A 13,079-nucleotide genomic window follows, 5' to 3' on the forward strand; every position below is an offset into this window, starting at 1 on the left:
GTGAGCCATTTATGCTTGCTTGGCATCTCATCACATTTCTGTTCCCGTCGCGACGACTATGCGAGTGGCTGCTGTAGAATGAAGTCAACATTCATGTGGCCCAGCTCAACGGAGCGGACAGCGCCCTGTGTTGCCGAGGTTGATTGGTGCTCAGTGGTCAAGTGATTGGTGTTTGTGCATTTTAGCATGTGTCGCTCATACGACGGCAAGTTCGAAGCGGGCGTCGACATCACGGGCAGCGCAGCCCTTGGCGCAATCCCAGCTGGTGCTATGACAGAGTGATGGTCTCTTAAATTCCCATCACTCGACTTGGCACATTTTCAACCCTTCCTCGAAATGACCCAAGCGCTGCGCCTGCCCATGACCTATTTCCGCTCGCCTCGCCTGGCGGTGCACCGGTACGCCCGCGTCGACGCTGCGACGGACGCCTCGGTGCTTGCTGGCGTCGCACCGCTTTTGGTGACCGCACCGCTGACGTCGCTCGCCGTCACGGGAGACGAAATCTCGGTCGTGTTGCCGGCCACGGTGCCGCTGCCGACGGCGCCCAGTGCGACCGAAGACGGCTGGGTCGCCTTCAAGGTCGAAGGGCCGCTCGACTTTGGCCTTACGGGCATTCTGTCGGCGCTTACGGCGCCCTTGGCGTCCGTCGGCATCCCCGTCTTTGCGATCTCAACCTACGATACCGATTACATTCTTGTCAAGCACGACAAGGCCGACGCAGCCATCGACACGTGGACGACGACCGAAGTTGGCGTCATTCGGCACGCGCCCGAGGCTTGATTCTTAATGGGTTAAGAATGGCTCGTTCGATTACTTGCCTTGGCTCTGTGTCTTATTGTCCGCGATTACTTGCGCAACGATTCCATCCCTCGGGAATAACGTCGACGTGTAACGGTGTTTGGAGGGATGGGTGCGCCTGCCGCCGGCCCCGAGACGACCTCTACGTACACGGAAGCGTTGTCGATCGTGTTTTGCTGACGATGCACTAGGCATGTGGTATGGCAGCGGGGTAAGCTCATCGGCCATGGACGCTTCGGCAAGGTCTACGTTGGCATCCTCCTTGCCAGGTATTGCTCGATGGTCAGGGAAACCCGCGAAATGCTCCTTCTTGCACAGTGCGACGATGGTAGCTGTCAAGCAGCTGCGGATCCAAGGCCACGACTATGAAGACGACGAGGTTGATACGGCTGCCACCCACGGCGCCGAAGTCCCACTCGCCAAGATCGAGCAAGAAGTGGCTGTCGGACAGGCCTTGCGTCACCCTCATATCGTCCAGTACTACGGCGCCCGTATGATTCGATTTTGCTATCACCAAGTTAGCGATATATATTAGAGCGCGAAGGGAGACTCTACAGTCTCTTTATGGAGTATCTTCCGATGGGGTCCGTGCGCAGGTAACTGCGAAGCAAGATTCTGGCGCCAAGTCTTTGTAGTTTGCTCCAGACGTTTGGGCCGCTCGACGAGTCGATTGTGTGCGTCTACACCTCGCAGCTGCTTCGCGGTCTGCAGTATTTGCACGCCATTGGCCTCGCGCACCGAGATATCAAGTGTGCGAATCTTCTACTCTCGGACAGCGGCTGCCTCAAGATTGCCGACTTTGGCACGGCGAAAGCGGCGGAGCTTGACCCCAAGGACGACGACGTTGACGACGAGCTCTTTGCTACTGTGGGGTACGGCTCCGACACGATGTTGATGTCTCACTACGCTGCAGGTCGGTGCGCGACGGCATTGGGTCCCCCTTTTGGATGTCGCCCGAGATCATTCGAGCCGAACTGGGCGCCGACGCCTGGACAAAGTCTGATGTCTGGAGTGTCGGGTGCTGCGTCGTAGAAATGGTGACGGGCGAGCCGCCGTGGGTACGTCTCCAACACTTGCACGAGGCGTCACGCAAGCTCACTAGAATACGTTTTCAAATCCGCTCACCGCCATGTTTCACATTGCGTCCGAGACGTCGCCAGTGCTTCCGTGCCACTTGTCGCCAGTGGCCCACGATTTCGTCACGGCATGCCTCGTCAAGGACCCAGCGCAACGACCGACAGCGTCCACGCTGCTCCAGCACGCCTTGTTCCACCCACTTCCGCGGTCGTCGAGCCACTATGGCTGGTTTCACAAAGAGACACCCGTGGAGCCGGATGAGCCGGGCACCTGGTATCTCTACTACGACTGGACAACCAATGCGTACGAGTACGCCTACTACATCGTTGACGACGGCGGCTACTGGGTGTACCGAGTGCACGGTGCGTGGGACTGGTTATTGTTTCCGCTGCCGAGTGTTGTGGAGATTGCACTTTGGTGGCTCGCGGCCTTTCGTTTTGGGCAACCCGACGAGCTACACTGGGCCGACGCTGACCCCGATGCGTCCGTGTACACCGTCTCGAGTCCCGTACCGTATGCGTCCATGTCCGAGCTTGCAACCGACGAGCCACTCGTGCCAACTGCGACCACTCCAACATTCGAGCCGGCTTCCGATGAGACACCAGTCACCAACGCCGCTCCATCCTATGTTCGCGTCCTGGCTGATTATGCAACGACGACCGAAGGGGAACTCGCGCTGGCCGAGCACGAACTGATCATTGTCGAAGCCATGGACGACAACGGCTGGTGGCTCGGGCACAAGGCGGACGACCTGAGCACAGCCGGCTGGTTCCCGTGCACGTACGTCGAGTGGATGTCGGTGCCGTGCCTCGGCGTCGCTCGGGTGGTTGTCGAAGCTACTCCACGCCAAGATGCCGCGATATCGCTGGGATTGCATGATCTCGTGGTCGTTGCAGAAATCGGCGACGACTGGTTACGGGGACGCTCCGTCGATGGCTATGACACGGGGTGGGTCTTGGCATCGACTGTCGAGTGGTTGCCTCGGGTGGTTTGCCAATGGGCGTACGCATCCAGCCACGAAGCCGAACTGAGTTTGACGCCCGGAGACGTTGTCTATGTCCTTGGCGGCGACGACCAAAACGTTTGGTGGGAGGGCTTCAACCCGACCTTGAACGCCCGCGGGTGGTTTCCAACGACCCACGTCCAGACAGACACGACGGGCGGCGAGGAAGACGAGGATGTCGATGACGATGATGCGAACGCTATTCTTGTCGTGGATCAGGACCTCGTATCATTGTCATGAACAAATATCTATGAGCTAAACACTATCTACATTGTGTAAATGTCGTCGTTGGTCGGCATCGACAACGCGAGAGCGGGTTCCCACGCACGGTTGATGCCTTCTGCCTGCGCAAGGACACACAGCTGCGTGATTGTCTCCCGAGAGTTTTTCGCTCTGTGAACGCGGCCGTCCGGAAGGTAGTCGACGACGTGCACGAGCTTGTGGCTGGCGGAAATTTGGAGCATCGAGAGCATCACTACAGACGTGTCAGCTGAGGTAGTCACACACCGTTTACCTTGGCGAGCCATCCACGCGTCCGTCGCTGCGTACTGGATCTGCGCCAACGAGAGCTCTGAGCACTCCCAGTCTGATGTCTGCATCGCTTTGTCGATGCGGAGGCTTTGCCAGATGAGTCCCAAGGCGGCAAGGTTGGGCTTCAGACACCCAATGCCGGACGCAACGGGTAGCGTATCGAGCGTCGACCGAATCACAGGCGCGATACCGTCCTTTTGGATGCCCTGGAAGTCCGACTTGCAGCCGTGGCCGATCTTGACAATGTTCGCGTCTGCGAGCAGCGCCTGGAGCGCAGGAAACGTTGGCTGGATAACCGTGAGGCCGTCTATTCGGATGTCTTCGCACTTTGCACTTTGAGCAAGGACGCTTGCATACCTTGCGCGGAGGTGTATCGAATGCGGTACAGCAGCGAGAGGTCGTGGCTGGCGACTTGCACCATGGCTACGGGCGGGTCGTACCGGCCAAACATTTGGGGTCGCGACTCGCAGTCGATACCGACGACGCGCATGGACGCAAGCGCGGCAGCGAACGGTGCTTCGTCGTCGGGCGTCGCGATGATGTGAATGGGTCCCGGAAACAACCCCGAGGCGACAGAGACGTAGTCCAAGAGCGATCGGCCGCCAAAGGTTTTGCCAGCGACACTGCCACTGCGGAAGAGCGGCTGCTGCAAGTAGTCGAGCGATTGCTTGCGCGCGTTCTTCTTCTCCATGGCTGCGGCCCATCGGCGCTGCCGGCCTTCGTCGCGCGATGGCTCGCCACGTATCCGGCGCGCTTCGTCGTCGAGGACTCGGTCGATTGCCTTGAGACTCATCGCACTGCCCATGCTAAAAGCGTCGCTGTCTTCTCCATAGGACGGGCGCCCTGCACGCTTGGCGCCTCGGCGGCTGGAGAAGGTCCGAGTAAGCCCGAGCACACTGCGGCGCGCCAGCATCGTTGCCATCGATTTCGCGAGATGTTCATGGCCCCAATCAAAACCCAGGACCCGTCCTCTATAGCCAATCAAATGGGACTTGTGGAAATATTTCAGCCAATCCAGGAACGATTGAATCTAACAATTCCCTCTTTACGAAGGGCAGCATCGTTTTCCAAGAGAGTAGAGCGACGTTGGATTGGTGAAAATGTGTGTTTCATAGCCAATCGTCGTGCGCCAGAGTTAAGATGCTAGCCAATCCTCATCGAGCGGGGCGTAATCGTTTGCCCAATGGCATCAAGCACAGCGGTTTCGACCTGACCTGGCATGGCCGTGACCCAGGAGGTCCGCAGCGAAGAAGCTCAGCTCCAGGCGCTGCAGAAACTGGATGAGGAGTGCGTCCAGCTACAGGTTCAGGTACGAAGGCCCACTGCCGCTGACCGTAGTATCATCCACCGCTGCACCGAGTAGGGCAACTACGTGGCAGCGCTCGAGTGCATGGAACGAGCCCTCGTGCTGCGCCGCCACTTTTTTGGTCTTGCTAGCCCCGAGGTAGCGAGGTATTTGGTCGCGCTATGTCATATGGTTATCAGGTGCGCCATGCGTGCAAGGCTGTCTCGGAGCTTTGCAATTTGCTCTCGATGACGTTTCTGCAGCAAGGTAACAGCTTATTTATCGCAAGAATCCCGAATGCTGGATAGAAAACTACGCCGTGACCATCGAGCTGCTCAAAAAGGCCGAAATTCTCACCGAACATCTTCCCGAAGAGCGTGCCACAACGCTCAACAACATGGCGTGCTACTACCGCCGGTACTCTTTCTTCCTCGCCGACAAATCACTCAAAGAGTCCAGGATTGGCAAGCTCCATGGCGCTCTCAGCTGCCTCAAGCGGGCGCTCGAGATTGAGCTGCGCATCCAAAAGGTGAGTGCGACGGCGGACACGCATTTGAACCTGTGCGCCGTCTACTCGACCATGGGCAAGCACCCGTCGGCGCTCGAGCACGCCCAAGCAGCGCTCATTGTGCTGCACGAAGAGCTCTTTAGCCAAGGTCCGCGATGAAAAGAGAGTGCAAAACTCACGCGCGCGGTAGGGAAAGACTTGCAGCACTTTGACCACCGGCGCGACCGCGTCTCGGTGCTGTGCATTGCGTACCACAACATTGGCGTCGAGTACGAGTACCTCAAGCAGTTTTCCCAGTCGGTTGCGTCCTATCAAAAGGCATGTCAACTGCGGTGCTTGATGTTTTTAGAATATCTTACGCATTGTCGTCGTACTAACCACGGAAGCGTAGGGAGTCGGTATTGCCGAACAGTACCTCGGACCCGCCAACGGAGTCACAATTACACTCACCAACTCGTACACTTCGGGTAAACACAATCACGTACCGATAGTAAATTAATTACGAGGATGGTAGCTCGACGCACGCTGCAGACTAAAGCCAAGCGCGAAGCCAAAGGCAGCCCGACCAAAAAGCATCCAAGCCCAGCCAAGTCGGCCGCTCGCGTCATCGGCGGCAGCTTCGATTTTGATGTGCTTGTATGTTTTTCTCGTGTGATGAATGAAAGGTGCAAGCCCCTTCTAGGGCGGAGAAGGAACTAGTCGGCCCGGCGACCGAAGTCCGTCACGGAAGGAGCTGCCGCCGCTCGCAAGCATAGCCAAGGTCAACGAGGCAGCTGCAGCCACCGTCGCAGCCCCGGCGGCCCCAGCCTTCCTACCACTGACACCCCACAGCGCCTTTTTTAGCCCCCGGTCAGTATCACCGGTCAAGCCACTGAGCCCGCTACCGGACGCGACGCTTACTGTGCTTGACGACGCACCATCTCCGACGCGTCGCAAGATTCTCGAGCCGCTACCAACGCGGACATCTTCGGCAGACGGCGTGCGGCCAATGTCCCCGCAAACGACACTCGACAAGCAACGGCCATTGTCAAGAGCCGATGATAATGGGCTCAGTAGCTGCGCTATGACGCCAGAGGGCTTAGTTTTGTCTGTGCGAGAGAACGAGTCGTCCCCCAAAAGTGCAGCATCGACTCGGGATCGGTCCAAGTCGTCTCGAAGGGAAGAAACGCCAAGCAAGTCGCGACGCTCTTCCAAAGATGGAACAAGCTCGGGACGCAAAACACCGCAGTCGCCGTCCAAAGAATTGCAGTCGTCAACCAAGAGCGCATCGGCTCCGACCGCTTCAAGCCACGAGCAAAGTCTACTAGCGGACGACCATTCGAGTCTGGAGGGCAGCGCTACATCGGCAAGGCCAACGACGGTCTCCGAGGCGAGCGCGTCAGTGGCACCTCGCGATGCTGCGGAACTATCCATGGCGATGGCGGACGAAGCTCGATCTCCGCCAGGTGACGTGGCATTTGCGCTAGCCAACGACGCTGCAGTACCGTTGACTTCGCCGATAATCGAGTCGACACCCTTATGCGCTGCACCAACCAGCGAATCGGCTGCAGAGTCATTGGCACCCGAGGTGTGGGTCGTTGCCGAAACGACAAGTTTGACGTCATCGGACAGCAACGGACAGATGACAGCAGACGAGAGCTCTTCGGGAATGGGCCAGTCATGGACCACGCAAGCGCTGCCTGATGGAAACGGCGAGGCCCTCGTGCAATCAGTTGAGTCAGAAACGTTGGTGGCCAAGACGGTACTGCCTTCTACACCGAAGGCTTTGGCCGACGTCGTCGAGAGTGTTGACGCACCACTGCTGCCACCAGCTCTTGTCAAAGCTGCCTCGGTTGTTGAGTCGGGACCAACCTCAGAAGCTGCGTCAAGTGTGAAGTCTTCAACCGTTATCGAGGGTGAGCGACCAAGTGCTCTTACCGCAACTGCTGACGATCAAGCGTCAACAGTGCGATCCAAAGACACCCTTCGCACGTCGCCGCGCCCAGCGACAGTAGCAGAATTGAAAGAGAGGCAGGTCACGGAAGTCCGGTCATCGTCGGCACCGGCGTCGTTGACCACAAACATGGAAATCCAACCAACGGCCGCTCCGAGTCCTCCACTCGCGTCGTCGGACGCACCAGAGCGCGATGTGTCTACTCCCACGTCACCAACACCCAGCAATGCGCCATCCGAGCTTCCTGCACTGCCACTCTCAGGGGCACTTGCGGAAGGTAGGACGCCCAGTACGTCAGCAACACCGATACATGAGTCGCCGTTGATCACAACACCCGTCGAGCGCCCATCTCGCTGGCTCGAAAACGCACGGCGGGCGTCCGACGTATGCTTGAACAGTGTCGCGCTGAAACTTACAATGACGAGTGTCCCTCCGTACTCAGAGGACGCCGAGGCAGCACCCACAACAACAACGCCAACGAGCTTTGATATGTCGGTCCTCGCGGTCGAGAATCCCGAGAGCTCGCCGTCGATGCAAGAAGCGCCAGTGCCGACTCTCAACGAGGCACCAACGCCTATCGAGACCGCCCTCACAGAATCGATGGCAACACCAAACATTGCGCTCGTGGCGCTGGATGGTTCGCTCGACATGAAGCCCGTTTCCGCGCACGACACTGACGCTCCATCGAGAGCAGCGTCGATCGGTGCTGACGCACACTGCATTGAGAAGCAAGAGTCGAGCGGCGTTGATGGCTTGTCCAGCTCAGTTGAGACGTCCGTGTACGCGGAAGCAAACTCCACTGTTGTCGCAGAGACGCTGCCAGACATTGATCGGGGTTCGACGCCTTTGTCAGGCCGTACGCCGGTGCTCACCGCTGTTGACTTGCCGCTTGTCGTGGCAGAGCCCGAATTTGCGCCCGTTGAGCCCGCAAGTCCATTTGACGCAAGACCGGACGTGGTGACGTTACCAGTGACATCGTCTATCGAAGACATCGCGAGTCCCTCGCACAGCGATCCGGTCGCTAGCAGCACTAGCTACGACGTAACCTTGGTCGCGCAAGAATATCCCCCGGGCGACGAGCCAACGCAGCCAGCGCTTGTGCCTCTCGATTTCGATGACGCGGAAACTGTGAAGCGTGAACGTAAACCACACGAAGCAAATGACCAAGGTGGCGCCAAAGTTCTCGATGGCGGCTTAATCGCAGCAGACGCCCCGATTGCTGAGCCTACCAATGACGAAGAGGTACTTTGTACCGGAGCGATGGATGGTGCGTTGTTGCCGGAAATTCCGACGGATGACGCGTCGCCAGCTGTGGTCGACGCAACGCCACCAGCGCTCACTAATGTGGCGAACGAGCCCGAGTGTACGAATGCAAGCGTCGACGATCGTATCGAGCCATACAGCGAGCAGCCCAGTGCTCAAGAGCCAGAGCCAGCAGAAGCAACAACAGAAGCGGCGTCTCTACCTCAAGATGCCATTCAGGAGACTGTTTCTGTGGCCTCGCTGGCCGGACGTCCCAACACGGACGGCGGTGCTCTCTTGTCATCAACTGCAGCGCCAAAAGAGGTCATCAGGCCCGCCACCACGTCACTAACAACTCCCGCGCTGCAGTCCGAAGAGCCGAACACGGGTGCGCCGTGGGCAGCAACCGAGTCCGAGTACGACGCAGCCTCGTGGGAAGCTCACTGGGCGGCTACAGCAGCTGACGACGGGCAATGCGCTGCGTTTACAGGGGCATCGTTGCTCGAAGAACCAGCTCGGCAGCCGTGGGCAGAAGGGTATGAACAGCCGTACGGACCAGAGTACACGCAAGAAGCACTACATTGGAGCAACACAAGTGACATTGGAGCCGGCGTTGGCGACTACAGTCAAAGCCCTGAACCAGCAATGACGGCAGCAAGCGAATCGGCCGGCACGATTGAGCTCACACCCACGCATGACCACGCTACCACGTCAACATTGATGGCGCACGACGCTGTCGATGATGGCACGACCAAGCATGCAAGCCATGAGACGCCACTGGGAACTGGCCAAGAATCGTTGACGACGGCCCAGACCCAGGGAGCGCCGTTGAACCAAGTCAAAGTTTCTTCTGAGACGCTAGTCGTCGCGGCCGACTCGTTCATGCTGTAAAATACACACATCGATTGGTCGGATTACGGGCGTCTATGAAATGAACCTTTGCAGGCAGCGCTAGGCTTGCTTGGCCTTGGTCACGTATGGGTACTTGCTGTAGATGACCATACTCGATACAACGAGCGCCGTCGCAATGCCCATGCGCAGCGAAAGCACCGGGGCGTCCGTGTCAAGCAGCGCCTCGGCGACCGCCGTGAGGAGGATACCGCCGATGAGTGCGTACGACTTCATGATCCCGCCCGCCAGCTGCGTCACCTGCTCCACGATATTAGAATGGACTCATTTCGCCAGGTTGAGATGTACCGTGCCGACGAGCAGCCCGCCAAGCGCGTTGGTAAACACGGGGATGAGCGTCCATGACGTCCAGCCGCCGAAGTCCAAGGTGGCGCCGGGAGCGGCGGCAAGGTTGGCGAGCAGGAAGACAGCGCCGAAGACACAGAGCTCAATCGTCACCAGCGACGCATCGCGACCATGCGTTTGCAGCGAAAGCTGCGTGAGCGCAGCACCGACGCCCGACAAGACGGAGGCGCCGACGACAGGGACGTAGCCGTAGTAGAAGCGCGTGGATGAAATCGTTATGGCCTCGACGTTAGCATCGCTGGCAGCAGAAGGCGCCGATAGGAGGACGGACGCCAGCAGCAGCATGCCCATGGCACCTACCAGTCAATGCCACGTCAGCTCCAACGGCCATTGCAGAGATTGATTGCACCGCATTGCTGGAGGGAGAAGGGCTTGTGGAGAAAGAGATAGACGAAAAGCGCCGTCCAGAGCAGCTTGGTCTGGTTGATCAAGTTGAACTCGAGTGGCGAGAGGTGTTGCATCGCGAGCTGGATAAGCACGTTCTGAATCGCGTACGTCACAGCGGGTAGCCCCGAGAGGCGAAGGCTGTCACGCAGTGTCCAGTGGCGCACGAGGTCTGGCGTCGTCCGGGCCTTGACCACAAGCGTGGTGGTGGCAAGTAGGAGCTTGGCGCCTTCTCCGACGACGACAAGCATCGTGCGGCTGGCGACTTGGCCAGCGAAAGCACGGTTCAGTAGCGGCTGCAGGCCAAACTGCAGTGCCAGAGCTGCCATGCACGCGGCCGCCTTCATGGTGCAAATTCAGTTGACTAAAAACACGCCATTTTCGATGGTCCTAGCGGGTTGTTGTTCGATCTCTCGGTCCAACGGTGCGTGTTTTCAGCGGCCCGTCTCGAACATTAGCGCGCCGACGGCCTGTCTGCGTGGGCCCGGCAACGAGTACTGTGCCGTGCTCAGATCGCGCCGAGTTCTCGCCCAACGTCGGATCGCTGCATCTCGTCTGCATCTCCGGAGTAGCCAGCGCGAACGTGGGGTGCGCAGCTGCTGAACCATCGCAGCTGCTTCAACCTGTCGCCTTCCATGCTTGCAGCTCATGCTTGCCAAGATCGAGTGATTGATCCGCTAGTCTACATGTTGGTCGCTTATAATGATCATCGTCTAATACTGCTAGTGCTACATCGTCGTCCTACCCTAATCGTCTCCTCTAACTGCTAATAAATCCTACGCTACTATGGTATACTATCTAGGCCGCCACGAGCGACGCTTGGCTCATCGCAATCGCCTGCGCCAGCATCTCGGGCGTCAGGACGAGCTTGGATGTCGTCTCCTCCTTGATCTCGCCTTCTTCGACCGACATGTCGACGTCTTCGTCCGTGCCAGTCGTCACCGCCGACGTGTCGAGCGTCATGAGAATGTCGAGAACCTTGATGAGCTCCGACGCCTTCTCCTTCGGGCTCTGGACCGACCGGAAGACCTGGGCGAGGTGCGCCTGCGCGCAGAGCCGCGCGACCACGTTGTTGACCGTCGAGTTGGGCTGGTCGTTCAGAATGAGCTGCGTAATGTGCAAAAAGACATCGCAGGGCAGCTTGACGATCCAGTGCATCGTGTCGTGCTCGTACGGGTACCGCTGCGCAATCGCGTTGACGCAGAGGGCCATCATGCGGTCCGTCGACTGGTTGCGGAGGCACTTGCGCACCTCGACGACCTGCAGCAGCATCTGCACCACGTCCATGCCCGAGCCCGCGTGCGCCAGCGTCTCGAGCAGCGTCGCGCAGCGAGACGTGAGCGCCACATGCATCTTGAGGATGCGCGCCGCGCAGTACAAGAGCGCAACGTTGGTCGCGTTGATGTCCATGTTGCCCGTGTACGCGTAGATGCAGGCGAGCTCAAAGGCCGCGGCGCCGCCGGGGAAGTGCGCGTACTTGAGGACGGCAATGCTGCCGTCGTCCGACTGGGGCTGCTGCTTGAGCTTCGAGCGCAGCTCGGGGCAAGCGACGAGCATTGGGAACCGGTGCAAGTTGAACTGAGTGCCCTCGACAACGACGATGAGGTTGCACGTCGACCGGCGCGACGCCCACTCGGGGTATTCGCAGAGCGCGGGCGTGCCGAGGGCGGGCGCGGTCGTCGCCTTCTTCGTGTGCTTGAGGGCTGGCGACGGCAGAGCCGAAAGCATCTTAGCGACCTTCTTCTTCATCTTGAGCGCATCAATGACAGGCTTGCCATGGACGTCAACGTTGGCCTGGCGCTTGCGGCGCTTGGCCTCGGCAGCGCTGTTGGGCGTGAGAGGCTTGGGGGTGCTCTTGGACTCAAGGACAGGCGCGAGGGCGGGCGCGACGATCGTGAGGACGGTAGGCTTGGGCGCGTGCTCAATCGGCGAAAGCGCCGGTTCGGACGCCGAAACACTCGAGTCGGTTTCGTCGAGCGCACGCTTGGCCTTCAGACTTCGGGACTGCGACGAGACAAGGTTGCGGCAATGGCAGCACGTGGCGCGCGTGCTGTGAAGGCACGTGTCATCCTTCGGGCACCCGAGACGCTTGCACGACTTGCCCGAGCCTTCGCGGCGCACGCCACACTTGCCGCCTTCATGCTGGCCGCAGCGGCCGTCGCACGTGCAGTGCATGCACTCGCCCGGTCGCTGGGAGCAGTTGGGCAGTGAGCAGCTCTTCCGCAGCTTCCGCGACGTCGAGAGGACCTTGTCAAACGCAGCCGACGACGTGTGGTGGTGCGAGAGAAACGACGTGGCCGGCTCAGCGACTGGAGAGACGAGGATGAGGCGCGTGGCCGCCAGGAAGAGCGTCGATCTTACCGAGGTCGGTGCTCTTGGCGTACGCCAGCGTCGGGAGGTCGTTGGGAGACATGCTAGCGCCCGCACGGAAATAAGAACGCGGTCGAGTATTCGAAAATGATGGCAAGCGGCTTGGTCGCGCTCGATGTACCCAAGTTACACAGCCCACTCTATACGCCATACTCAACCCAAGATGTTTTTGGATTCAACGAATCCGAGCTACTAGCGCGACCATGTGATTGGCCGTTTTTTAATCGCGAGCATACTTTAATCCAATGAAACGCGGCGTTCTCTGTCACAATCCTTTCTCGAGCTTTGCGCGAGATTACATACTGGCGCTCCTCCCATCCTCCAGCCTTGCGCGCAAGAAGCAAGCGACCGATGGTGTTCTTCCCGTGCCAAGAGTACGCAGGCTCGACGCAGATAGCGTCGGTCGGCTCTGGTCCGCCTGCTGGAGCGGCCGCCATGTGCTGCGGCCGAATTTTTTTGAGTGCGTCGCCCAGCTGAGGCCACCGTAGTAGAGGAATGATACCCCAGCTTCATTCTTATCGATGGCGTCGCCAAGCCAGAGTTTGCCAACGCGAGAGACCCATTGGTCACAGCAACACACGCCCGGCGCACAAAAACGACCGCGCAGAGGCGTGTCTGTGCAAATGCGCCCACGAGGCCGCCACGCGCTGCGACATGTGGCCGCGGATCAGGTCCCGTGCTGAGGTCGCTTTGC

The 13,079-nt window shown here is 59.2% G+C and overlaps 5 protein-coding genes across 6 annotated transcripts; 2 read left to right on the top strand and 3 right to left on the bottom strand.

Moving 5' to 3' along the window:
* Nucleotides 1-336: 336 nt before the first annotated feature.
* Nucleotides 337-3,130, top strand: SDRG_10457 (the record flags this gene model as incomplete). 2 transcript variants are annotated; one of them, XM_008616448.1, is made up of 7 exons in its annotated part: nucleotides 337-731; nucleotides 990-1,067; nucleotides 1,117-1,289; nucleotides 1,334-1,394; nucleotides 1,434-1,670; nucleotides 1,712-1,856; nucleotides 1,901-3,118. In XM_008616448.1, the coding sequence occupies exons 1-7, from the start codon at nucleotides 337-339 to the stop codon at nucleotides 3,116-3,118; spliced, it is 2,307 nt and encodes a 768-aa protein (XP_008614670.1). The 2 variants fall into 2 exon arrangements, with proteins under 2 accessions (XP_008614670.1, XP_008614669.1); XM_008616447.1 differs by lacking the exon at nucleotides 337-731 and adding an exon at nucleotides 871-944 and having other exon boundaries at nucleotides 1,117-1,394; nucleotides 1,901-3,130.
* Nucleotides 3,131-3,144: 14 nt separating this feature from the next.
* SDRG_10458 (hypothetical protein) lies at nucleotides 3,145-4,331 on the bottom strand (the record flags this gene model as incomplete). The annotated part of the gene is made up of 3 exons (XM_008616449.1): nucleotides 3,145-3,353; nucleotides 3,393-3,716; nucleotides 3,767-4,331. 3 exons carry the CDS (start codon nucleotides 4,329-4,331, stop codon nucleotides 3,145-3,147), a joined length of 1,098 nt encoding a protein of 365 aa, XP_008614671.1.
* A 281-nt stretch (nucleotides 4,332-4,612) lies between these two features.
* On the top strand, nucleotides 4,613-5,738 carry SDRG_10459 (hypothetical protein; the record flags this gene model as incomplete). The annotated part of the gene is made up of 8 exons (XM_008616450.1): nucleotides 4,613-4,718; nucleotides 4,773-4,886; nucleotides 4,925-4,961; nucleotides 5,003-5,111; nucleotides 5,154-5,350; nucleotides 5,393-5,502; nucleotides 5,594-5,658; nucleotides 5,717-5,738. Exons 1-8 carry the CDS (start codon nucleotides 4,629-4,631, stop codon nucleotides 5,736-5,738), a joined length of 744 nt encoding a protein of 247 aa, XP_008614672.1. The 5' UTR covers nucleotides 4,613-4,628.
* A 3,420-nt stretch (nucleotides 5,739-9,158) lies between these two features.
* SDRG_10460 (hypothetical protein) lies at nucleotides 9,159-10,601 on the bottom strand. Its single transcript, XM_008616451.1, has 3 exons — nucleotides 9,981-10,601; nucleotides 9,575-9,927; nucleotides 9,159-9,526 (listed from the first exon to the last, which is right to left on the bottom strand). Exons 1-3 carry the CDS (start codon nucleotides 10,360-10,362, stop codon nucleotides 9,329-9,331), a joined length of 933 nt encoding a protein of 310 aa, XP_008614673.1. The 5' UTR covers nucleotides 10,363-10,601; the 3' UTR covers nucleotides 9,159-9,328.
* A 57-nt stretch (nucleotides 10,602-10,658) lies between these two features.
* On the bottom strand, nucleotides 10,659-12,892 carry SDRG_10461 (hypothetical protein). Its single transcript, XM_008616452.1, has 2 exons — nucleotides 12,377-12,892; nucleotides 10,659-12,324 (listed from the first exon to the last, which is right to left on the bottom strand). Exons 1-2 carry the CDS (start codon nucleotides 12,534-12,536, stop codon nucleotides 10,814-10,816), a joined length of 1,671 nt encoding a protein of 556 aa, XP_008614674.1. The 5' UTR covers nucleotides 12,537-12,892; the 3' UTR covers nucleotides 10,659-10,813.
* Nucleotides 12,893-13,079: the final 187 nt, after the last annotated feature.

This window comes from Saprolegnia diclina (assembly GCF_000281045.1).
Source record: "Saprolegnia diclina VS20 unplaced genomic scaffold supercont1.35, whole genome shotgun sequence".
In the NCBI taxonomy this organism is placed as follows: domain Eukaryota; phylum Oomycota; class Saprolegniomycetes; order Saprolegniales; family Saprolegniaceae; genus Saprolegnia; species Saprolegnia diclina.